The sequence below is a fragment of the Lingula anatina genome, chromosome 4, assembly GCF_051362555.1.
Source record: "Lingula anatina isolate TDL-2025a chromosome 4, LinAna3.0, whole genome shotgun sequence".
NCBI lineage: Eukaryota > Metazoa > Brachiopoda > Lingulata > Lingulida > Lingulidae > Lingula > Lingula anatina.
Window position 1 is genome coordinate 27882150 of NC_141770.1, and position 12133 is coordinate 27894282.

General features: G+C 47.3%; 1 protein-coding gene across 1 annotated transcript; it reads right to left on the bottom strand.

Moving 5' to 3' along the window:
* Positions 1–768: 768 nt before the first annotated feature.
* Positions 769–11887, bottom strand: LOC106169060 (uncharacterized). The gene is made up of 6 exons (XM_013548352.3): positions 11798–11887; positions 10883–10975; positions 8944–9102; positions 8398–8717; positions 6666–8133; positions 769–6219 (listed from the first exon to the last, which is right to left on the bottom strand). The coding sequence occupies exons 2-6, from the start codon at positions 10956–10958 to the stop codon at positions 1280–1282; spliced, it is 6963 nt and encodes a 2320-aa protein (XP_013403806.2). The 5' UTR covers positions 10959–10975; positions 11798–11887; the 3' UTR covers positions 769–1279.
* Between the last annotated feature and the right edge of the window lie 246 nt (positions 11888–12133).

The following is a 12133-nucleotide window of genomic DNA, read 5'->3' on the forward strand; positions in this document are numbered from 1 at the left end:
TTGACATCCAGGTGCAAAATTAATTATATTTAAAAGTCTTTGAAGGGTGGGCCGACTGTGACAGAACGTTCGGTAGGTGGGAAAAATATCATCAATTCTATATGACAGAAAACTTAGATTTTTGAATGTGTAGTATTTTAAAACACTCGAAATAAAATAGTACACTTGAAATATTGATGACAAACGTTTCTGCACTCAGATTTTTCCTCTAGACTAAATGTTGTCGTTGCATAAATGGTTGTTTTTGTTTAGCTTAATTTCATTTAAAACAGCCTTCCTCAATTTTTATACAAATACATGTGTAGTCTTTATTTACCAACTGAAACGGGCTGTTGCTGTTCAGGGAGAATGAATAATTTTACCGGTCCAGTTTATTATGTTTGACAGATTTAGCAACTGTATCAAACTAACGGAAATTAAACTACTGAATGAAGAAGCCAACCAATTCAACACGTTTTTAAATATAGACCTTTCACGAAATACTGGATCACATGGCGCATCGCCTTTCTTTTTGTCTGTTTCGTGCCCATATTAATTAAGTCGCAGAATTAAATTTTGACGCAGAATCAAATTCTGTAGTTTGCTGAGCGCAAAGAGCCCCTCAATTGAACACTGACAATGCGTTATAAAGTGCGCATATATTTGTATCAATATTATTGAAGATTGAAAACCTCTGGGGAAATAATAAGGTTGTCCATATGCCGATTTCTTTTTTTAAAGAACCAGACCTGTATAGCTTTAAATAAAACAAAATGAACAAAAATAAAATAGCACTTATGTCTTTTATTGACACAAATTATATGTATACAGAATCTCCTTATACAAAAGTTAATGGAATAGTAACAATAATCATAACTTTAAAAGTATTTTCTTTAATATGCCAAACATTGTCTGTTAGTCAATTAAAAATATAGATGAATGTTTTTGCGCACAGTTGTGTACCGTAATGCTAGTAGCATGTGTAATGCCGAGTGTCAACAAAGTGTCATCCACGCGGTTTACTCCTGACGCTGACAGTTAACATTTTTTATTTCAAACACAGTACACTCTCATGTTGGGTCACATTTGCAACGGAAAAAAATTAGTTCGAGTTGCGTCAATTTTAGTTACGCAATGTTGGCAAGTTTCAGCTATTTAGGAGGAGCCCGTCTTTAATAAGTTCTGCTCCCTATACATAAAATTTCGAGTTATATTGTAACGAGGTATGCGGGGTCTTTTGTATTTTATTTCTTAACACTTTTTAAGTCTTTTTTTTTCTACACCGTAGTGTCACGTCAGTTTATCCTCCCCTTCCGAACCCCAGCTGGTCCAGCAAATTCATGTAACCCTGAAGTCCTTGGTAGGCGTTCGCAGGGGACATAGGCTGCCTCACCGGAAGCTGCTGCGCGGGGGGTCCAGCTGGACCACCTACTGGGGGTATCCCTCCCGTGTTGGAGCCCATGCCTGACAGGAAAGAAGCGGCGGCGATGGTACCATCATTGCCGTAACCCAAGTTGCGTGGCAGACCGTAATCCGGAGCGAGGAAGGAGTTATAATTCAAAAGGTATTGGGTGTTGCCGCTTGTGTCCCTGTATCCGTACCTAAACTGGCCCGGGCCACTACTGGCAGGATTCATGTTATCCCCCTGTAGGAGACGGATCTGGCCGTCATTGGGGCGGTAGCCATAGCGAACCCCACCGCACGGTGTCGCCATCTGGAGGACAACGTTCGACGGGACGTCAAGATTGGCGATGGTGTCTGAAGACGTGTAGTAGACGTACTGCACGCGACCGCCGTACATGTTCATCATAACGACCGGTAGCATGAAGCGGTTCGGTTCACGGTAGACCAACTGGACGGCTCGACCATTGGTCAGCGGCACGGCCAAAATCCCCGAGGGGGGTAGAGCGAGGTAGCGCGTGGTTCCGGTGGCCGAGGTGTAGGTGTACTGGACTCTGCCGTCCGGCATGAACTGTGTGTCCACCCTGTAGTAGGCCCCATCCGACGACCTGTACACGAAATTGACCACGTTGGGCTGCCCCCTGGGGTCGGGCACGGCGTACACGCCCTCACAAGTCTGTGGCCCGCCCATGTATGGATCCATCACTGGAGGCGAGGTTGGTTGCTGGTTGTTATTCATTGGTATGGCCGGCATGGCGGGTAACGCATAGATGATGGTACCGTCCGGTAGCCTAATGCCATAGAGTATCCGCCCATCCGGTCCAGTGATAGGCACCGGAGTGCCAGTCTGAGGCAGGGTACCCGGATATCCGTTGTAGCCAGGAATACCAGGAACACCGGCATAGGTGGGATAGCCTGGATAAATCGGATTGCCTCCAGGAAAACCTGGAATACCGGGAATTCCTGGGATCCCTGGATATCCACCGCTGTTACCAAAACCTGGAATGCCTGGAATGCCTGGATAGCCGGGGAAACCAGGATTACTGCCAAATCCTGGAATTCCGGGAACACCGGGAACTCCTGGATATCCTGGGTAACCTGGGATGCTGCCAATGCTACCAGGGATTCCTGGGAAACCTGGATTACTGTTGACGCCTCCTGGGATTCCTGGAATGCCTGGGATACCTGGGATACCTGGTAAACCTGGTGAGCCTAAGTAGGTTGGTACTCCTTGAGGCCTGGCTCTTATTGCACCTATCTGTGGAAAACCTGGGAAGGATGGAACACCTGGAATGCCGGGAATGATTGGAATAGTTGGAATGCCTGGAATACCGGGGATACCTGGAATACTGGGAATGCCTGGTATGCTTGGGATACCTGGGATACTTGGAATGCCAGGAATACTTGGAAAGCCAGGGATGCTTGGAATGCCAGGAATGCTAGGAATACCTGGGATACTTGGAATACCTGGGATGCCTGGAATACCGGGAATACTTGGAATGCCTGGAATAACAGGAATGCCTGGAACTGGAACTGAAATACCTGGGATACTTGGTCCTTGGGGTGTATTAGGATATATTGGCAGTCCGGGAAATCCGGGCAATGTTGGCATTCCTGGATTACTGGGTAGGAAGACCGGATTGCTTTGACCTGGAATGCCTGGGATGACCGGTTGTCGTGGGAGCATCTCTAGTCCGGGGACAAATCTGATAGAGCCATCGGGTTCGCGATAACCGTACTGTGGTCGGCCCGTGAGAGGGTTAGGGTAACGGGACAGCGGGTACGAGCTGCCGTCCGGTGCGCGGTAATAGTAGGTGACAGTCCCGTCCGGATTGACTATAGGTGTCACTCCTGTTGGCATACTGCCCCCTGGTGTCCCCGGCTGTGGTTGGCCTGGAACAGGCTGTGTCTGTTCTCCTGGGAGAGGTACGAAGACGACCGCCCCGTCCTTAGCTCTGTATCCGTATCTTGGAGCGCCGTTAGGGTTAGGATAACGTGTCAGGGTATATGTGTTCTCGTCCGGAGCCCGGTAGATGTATCTGGTCGCTCCGCTTGGAGTTAAGGCTTCGGTTAAACCTTTGGGTATATACCCTGGGCGTCCAGGCTGAGTGGGTCGGGTGGGGCTGCTTGGTTGCCCAGGCAATGGCACGTAATAGGTATAACCTTGTGGAGTGCGGTATCTGAAGGTTGGTCGCCCGGTATCGGGATCAACGTCACGTGTGAGGACGTACGTGTTACCGTCAGGGGCTTTATACACGTAGATGATGGTACCGTCCTCGTTCATAGATATAACGATATTGGAAGGCAGGGGGGCGGCGGGCTCTCCCGGTACAGACGGCTGGGGGATAGGGATATACTGTATGGTACCATCAGGGGTGCGGTACCCGTACCTCACCGTGCCGCTGGCGGTATCGGGGTACGGCGTCAAGTACCGGAACGCGCCATCTGGCGTTCTGTATCCGTACACGATACTGCTGTCAGGGTTAAGGAAGGGGATGACCCCAGTGGGAAGTCCGGTTGGGCGTGGACCGCCTGGCAGAGCATTGCCAGGAACAGGGTTGGTGGTGCCATCTGGTTTTATGTAGCCGTAGGTCACACCGCCATCTATCGCCGGGATTGGCTCTGCTTCGTGAACGTCTCCGCTTGGGGCGCGGTAGAGCACGACGTCTTTACTGCCACTTTGAGGCAGATCTAGCATCCCAGTGGGTGGGAAGCGAACGTACTGCTCACTGCCGTCCTCGCCCCTGTAGACGTTCTGGATGGTTCCATCGGGTTGCCTGAACGGGATAAGTGGGTACATCTTGCCTTGGGGAGACTTGTAGAATAACACGCTGCCACCGTCAATAGGGTAAGGCACTGTCATGACGCCGCTCTGCGAGAGGGGGATGTCCACCCGTGAGTCGGGGGTGATCTGAATGGTGTAAGTCACAAAGTTTGGACCGTCTCCCACTGGGTCTGTTGTGGCCGTCATCTTCTGAAGTGGACCCTCTGGGGTCTGGTAGACCAGGGTGGAGTTCCCATCGTCAGAGTCTGGTGTGTTCACGACGCTGACGCCGTCAAAGGTGATTGGGACTGTTATCGCTTCGCCTGCTTCGTCTGGGTAGCCGTAACGAACGCTGCCGTACTGGGTGGCGAAAGGACGCAGATAAACGAGAGAGCCGTCCTCCTGGCGCAGCGAATAGAGAGTGCTGCCTCCAGGGAAGGGGATTGTGATGACGTTGTTCTTGGGTATCTGGAGCACCTGCGTGGATCCATCTGGGTTCTCTATGCTGTACACGGTCTCTCCGTCGGCAGTGGTCGTCGAGTCCACCGGGGTGATCTCACCATTAGGTGCTCTGTATATGTACTGAATGTTTCCCTCCGTGGTAGGCACAGCCATTATGCCAACCGTGGGCATTGGGACATACCTTATGATTCCATCGGGAGCCGTGAAGCCGTACCGTACAACGTTGGTCTGCGGGTCAGGGACTCGCTCTAGATCGTAGGTCAGCGTCTGTCCGTTCTCGTCTGGACCTACCACGACTCTGAGCCGAACAACGCCATTGACTACAGCGAATATCCCGCTGCTGTAGAGGGGGAAGGGGCTTTCGTACCCCGGGGCGTCGGGAATGAACTGGATAACCCCCTGGGGCCCGACGTAGGCGTACTTAATGTTGTTGTCATCATCAGCGTGCGGGATAAGGCTGTGGATGATGCCGTCGTCTGAGCGGTAGGTGTAGTGGAGACCGCCGCCTGGTGACTTCATGATGATGATTTGCCCCATGGGAAGATCCAGGTAGTTCACACTGCCGTCTGGTTTACGGTAACCGTACCTGGTCTTACCATCGGGACCCGCTAGTGGCACCAAATCAAACAGGGTGCCGTCAGGAGCACGGTAGGTGAACCTCTTCCTCCCCGTGATTGCTGTTGGAATGGCGATTAGACCGGTGGGTGGCATCGCCACGTATCGCACTGTGCCCTCCGGCGTGAGATAACCGTAGCGGACAAGACCCTCTGGAGTCGGGTAGGGAACCAGGAAGTAGAGGCCGCCCTGGGGGGTTCTGTAAACGTACCGGACGCCACCGCCGGCACTTTCGACCGCCATGATCCTGTTCTCTGGCACTGTGACGTATGTGATGCTATCGTCTGGGTTCTCGTACCCGTAACGCAGCGTTCCGTCTTCTTGTGGGTACTCCTTAAGGATGTGTATGACACCGTCTGGCGTGCGGTACCAAAGCACGCTGCCTCCGTTAACCTCGGGGCTGCTCAACACCACCTCGTGCGGAAGGGTTAGATACTGAACCCCACCGCTCGGGGTCTGGTAGCCATAGCGTGTGTACTCATTGCCGTCCTCGTAATCAGTGACGTCATGGACGGTCCCATCGCGTGTTCTGTACCCCATGCGGTACCCTCCGTCTGGCTGTGGTGAAACCCCGCCACTCAGAGTTGGGAAAAGTATCATCCCTGCAGGGGGCATTGAGACGTACTGCACGGCAGAGGAACCGGGGACCTGGTACCCATAACGGACGCCACCGCCAGGAGCGCTGTAGGCTGACAGGTAATAGACTTGGCCCGTGGGAGAGCGCTGGGCATAGCGAACGGTTCCGTCTTGCTGCACCACGGCGTATATGAGGCCATCTCCTGTACCTGTGGGGGTGGTGACCCCGCTGCCGAACCCTGGGTACGCCAAGTTGTACCTCCCTCCAGGGGTGAAGAAATACAAGGTACCTCCCAGGGAGCGGAAACCGTACCGGAAGTTACGGCCATCTTGGGTCGGGTAAAGAAAGTACAAGAAGACAGTTTGTTCTGTTGGTGGACGAGGGGGCACTGTCGGGGGTGCTGGAGTTGAACTGGCCATTGCTGAAAATGCATGGAGAAAAAGGTAAGCCTAGGTATAATGACGCATGGAAATGTAAAAAGAGGTAAAAGCTAAGACTTATGAATGTTTGTATATCAAAATAAAGTAACCGGAAGTGCGCTGTACTCATATGTACACATGAACGCACGAACATACACACAAAACCGCATATTGAATCTAACAATTAATCGATATTGAAGAAATGTCAGTTATCTTATTCTCTCATCACAAACCAACATAATGAACTTTAATGCAGCCATCAACTGATGTTACTAATGAAATATAACTTTATCAAATTTATCCAAATTTAACCAAATTATTCAGAATAAATGAATTAATGGAAGAAGAGATAAATAGATCGAAGTGGGACAGATACAGAGAAAGACAGACAGACAATGGATAGACAGTGAAAAGGAAGGATCGCCAGATATCTACAGGAACCTCTTACCTGTAACAATCTGAGTGAGGGTGACGGTAAACCCGCATTCCAGGCTGACCACGAAGGTCCTCGTGACCTGTTGCCCATTGCACACCTGGGAAAACACACTGGCCGGCGTGGTCTCCCGGGTGCTGAGCACCTGGGCGCCGCCCCCTCCTCTGTTCACCACCTGGGGAGTCCCCTGGCTGCGGATCTCACCGACCGTGTTACAGGTGAGGATGTACTGGTCCGGGTCTAGAGCCAGCTGAGGTCGGTTCTTGACATTGAGGATCAAAATCTGCTCGTCTGTGTCAACATTCCCGCACTGGTCATTGACGGACCACACCCTCCTCACCGTGCTGGTGCCCGCCGCCTGGTTCTCCGCGATTACGAAGTCCTCATACTCGACGATGTGATCGTCCAGCGTTCTACATGGGGATCCCGCGTTGACGGTGGGGCGGTCGTTGAGAGCTTCGGGGGTGAACAGTTCATTGGGGCAGAGTGCGAGGTTAGTCCGGTCTTCCGGTGCCTCGATCGTTGGTGCGTTGTTGATTTCGATGGTCAAAACCTGTTCGGCTGTCTTCGGCGCCCCACAGCCGGTCCCCGCTGACCATGTGCGTGTGACGGTTCTCGTGCAGCCATCGTTACTTAATGTCGATGCGTCATCGTAAGTGACGTCAGCAGTCCCAGTACAGGCGTCACTCGCGCTGGCTGAACCTCCGGTGTTAGACAGGACGCTGATGTCTGTGCCACATTCCACACTGGCGGAGCTCGGAACAAAAGTGAAAGATACATCTGAAGGTGACGCCCTTATGGTTTGTGTCCTTGTTGCTTGCTGTCCGCAGACATCGATGGCTACGAAGGTCCGCTGGATAGTGAAGTCAGTTGGACAGGCGCCGTCCACTCTATTATCGGGCTGGCGATTAACAGGGACGCTGTCTCCGCATACGCTTGTCGCAGTGACAGTGACATCAGGTATATTGACGGAGCTGTTGGTGACGCACGTGAGGGTGACGTCAGCGGGGAAAGCGTCAAAAGTCGGTGGTATTCCGCCATTGTTGACTGAAATTGTCTCCGTGACAATAGTGATGAGGCCGCACGAGTCCGTAGCGTTGAACTCTCTGACCAGTTGGTAGACGTCTGCACACTGCCCAGGTATTGTGGACTCGACCACGGTGATGGGGACGGTGCGTCCACAGTATCCGACAGCCGTCACAGCATTAGAGGAGGGAACGTTGTTACACAGCGCGGTTCTGGTGGGGACATAACCAGTGATGGCAGGTGCCGTGGTATGGGACACCGTACCCCTGTACGTGTGTGTACTCGTCTTCCCGCACTGGTCTGACGCCGTCCATGTCCGCTGGACCACCTTGTCAAATTCACAGCCCGATGCCCCGGGTATTGTCTGAGAGCTGTCGTCGGTGATTGAGGCCGCAGAACATTCTCCGACCGCTGTCGGCGCGCTGATGGCCGCCAAGTCATCTTCGCACGATACGGTCTGGAAAAATGATTACAGTATATAGTCACACTATAAAGCGACGATGACGTCGTACCAGGATGTGATATCACAAAATCACTTCCGTGGCCACATGTGACGTCATACATAAATTGGTAGTATAATATTATATGCAATGTATACAGTGTATGCAAAGCAAACAACAAATTAACACTTATTTCCTTTATATTGTTCATATTCTTGTAACGACGAAAGATAATAATAATAATAATAATAATAATAATAATAATAATAACAATATTTTACCTCATCAGGTGGTACGTTTGTAAATGTCGGTCCTCGAGTTGACACAAAAGATAATAGTTGTGGCGTGGACTGTTCGTTGTTGCAAACATCTCGTGAGATGTACGTTCGTGTCACAGTTAGATCGCAAACATTGCCCGTGGGGAAGGGGTCCGGATCTGTGACGACGGTGAGGCCGGAGATCTCCGCACACACGGCGTTCAGTGTGATCTCAGGAACAGGCGGCAGTGGGGTGTCGCACGTGACGTTGACATCTTCCAACAGGTCTGCCGACCCGGCAGAAGCCTCGATCTGAGGAGCATTCGTGCAATAGGAACACGGATCTGAAAGTGCGAAAACGAGCCAGTAATACAAAAAATTGGAAACATTTGGGAAATCATATATCATTTACTTTTGTCATTTACATTCTCAACAATTATTGAAAAATAACCGAGATTAAAAGTCTCTGAATATACCACTTGTTTTGTGAAATCAATTTATGAGTACAATAAAAATGTATCTCAATATATTAATAAAATTATCGAATTAAAACAGAGAGCGGACTGTTACCTTCACTACAAGGATGACATGCGGTAGGAGACGTGAGCACTTTCAAAGCTGTTCCACCATTTTCTTGACAACAACTTCTCACTGACGGCGCTAACCCGGCGAAGTCGGCGCCTGGGATATCCACAGTACTTGTGCAGGACAAGTCACTATAGCATAAAACTAGAAAAGAAATGAAGAAAAAATAGCTTGGCTTGCTACTTGGGTCGTGACTGATGTTGTTCCCGAATTATTTTTAATTAAATTTTCTCGCCCCAAAGAAGGGAGTATAACAGTCATGCTAAATATTAAGTAGTATTGTGTAGTATTATTTTTCTTCTGTATTTAGAATAAACTTTTTATCATCCAATGACAAATATATATATATATATATATATATATATATATATATATATATATATATATATATATATATATATATATATATACTGGACAAAAGAAGTGTCACCCCCTACCTCAGAGTAATAAAAGTAGGCAGATCTTGGGTACTTATAATGCCTGGTCTACTTATAATGTGACTAATGAGTATAAAACCGCTATACCATGGAATTGTATTGTTGGTCTTGTACATGTACAGCAAATGTTATTCCTGTCTTCCTCCAATATGGCAAGATACAGGCAATTATCTAACGGTTATAGGTGCAAGTTATTAACCTGAAGAGGCGGAATGTAAGCAATGTCATAATATCGATACAATTGAATTGTTCAGTCAGAACCGTGCAGAGGGTCTGGTCTCGGTATAGAAACTCTGGATCAAGAGACAAATTGCCTCTGATGGGTCGTCCAAGAAAAAAATACTGGCCGTGAAGACCGACGACTGATTTTGATGTCCAGGTTGTCAAAGTTCGACACTGCTTGTCAGTTGACAACACAGGGGAACAATTTCACACATAAGAATGTGTCTGCTAGGCGTCGGTTACATGCTCAGAGAGTGTACAGCAGGGTAGCAAGACTGAAACCTCTTATATCGTTACAAAACAGGCAACGTAGAGTAAATTAGGGTCAACAGGATCTGGAACTGGACAGTTCATGACAATTGGTCCGAAATATTTTTTTTCTGATGAGTGTCGCTTTGGTCTGACCTCTGATGACAGACGGTACTATGCTGGCAAACTGCTGGTAAAGCATTTGAACCACATGCACTGAATTTTCGAACCCGGAGCAGCATATTCATCATGGTGTGGGACTGCATCAGCATCCATGGCTTGGGCGAATTGATCGTGGTTAATGGAAACATGAATCACTAGAAATATATCGATGTTTTGGAGTCAGGCTTGCTACCATCTATTACTAACATGTTTGGTGACAGGAATTATGCATTTGTTCACCAGGATGACAATGCTCCTTGTCACAGGCCCAGAGCAGTTAATGATTGGTTTGACCAACAGGACATTCGCAGGGTGATGTGGCCTGCCCAGAGTCCGGATGCAAACATAATAGAAAATGTGTGGAATGATATGTCAAAACTTTTCACAAATGCCCGTCTAACCAGCAGAGAAACTCTGTTATATTCATTGTTTCATGCTTGGGCCAGCATAAGCCCTGAACGCATAAGACAATTATATGAAACCTTGCTTCGTAGACTGGCACCTATTATTAGGTCACGTGGCTATGCCACTAAGTACTAATTTTGGACTTGAAACTGCATATTTTGGTAGAATGTATATTTTGTTCTCATTTTGTGATTTTTTTGTGAAATTTGATGTTAATAAAATGATACCAGGAGCATGTCATTCCACAGTCATTTATCTCCCCCATTGTATTGGCTCAGTAGGGGTGACACTTCTTTTGTCCAGTGTGTGTGTGTATATATATATATATATATATATATATATATATATATATATATATATATATATATATATATACACAAAATGATTGAAAATAGCAATGTTTTCCCACGAAAATATCATGAAAAAAATATAAATTACAGATTACTTACTTTGGGCGGAGCTGCGGTGGACGGCCACGCCCAGTACCACCGCCAAGACGCCAATCACAGCGTGACGTGCAGTCATTCTGAAATTGACAGCGACTACAATAATAGAAAGTAACACATTAAGTCTCGCACGTAAAATAAATAAATAAATAAATTAAAGAACACATCTTCAAGTTTTTTTTATGTTTCTTTAAATGAAAAGAGTTCCCTTTTCATGATTTTAATAACAGTCATGGGATGACACGTATGAGAATAAAGAAATTTGAAGATGGTTTCCTTTTAAACCGATCTTCGCACTTATTTAAACTTACAAACCCATTTTACAACGCACTACTCGACTACAACGAATGATAGCTATGAGAGTCCATCTCTTTGCTTAAAACAAGTACTAGGTCAGTAGTCAACACATAAATATCTGAGAGGACGTCGATAGCAAAATGACTATGAATGGATTCACATCCAGTACACCCCAGTATTTTAGCCCACGCCAAATATATGGGTAAATCTCAGAAATTTTCTATACACGGTGTGAAGTTTGAAGCGCTTGTTTTTAATATTTCTGTGACAAATGCATACATGTATATCACAAAACAACATCCAAATTCAACATCATCCTGTTATCAAGGTGACCGAAAATCTAGAAATTTCTAGAAGATAAAGAAAAATAACAAAAAAAAGGTATTATGGCCATTAGCATATTTCTATTGTGTTCTCTTCTTTTACTAACAGTTAACAAAATTATTTACACATAAAGTATGATATGATATGATATGATACCTCGAAATGAGCTACAAAGAATGTTCTTACAGAATAGTTCAACGATGATATTTAAATGTAAGTAAATATTCCGCCAAAGTACCACTCAGTGCCCTTTTTCTTTAGAAATTTTGTGAGCTACGTGTGTCTAATTCTACTTACCTTTCTCTGTTCCTGCGTCCGCGAGCGGACGACTTCTCGAGATGTTACTGCAAGGTAGGCGACCCCGCTTATAACAAAGCGTTGGAAGAAGGCATTCTTATTATTAATTACTCAAACAATGACGTAACTTAACTTCCTGTGGACACTTCCCAAAGTTGTCGCTGATTTATGCCTTACAACATTTCATCCAATGAGAACTCAGTAAATTTTATGCCCGCAAGGTGATCACATGAGCACAGACAGCGATGATATATTTGAAGGCGTATTGGTCCAAATGTCCAATGTAAATGTAATTTGACATCGCCTTCGGATAGTGTTACTCCCTTGTAACTGTCT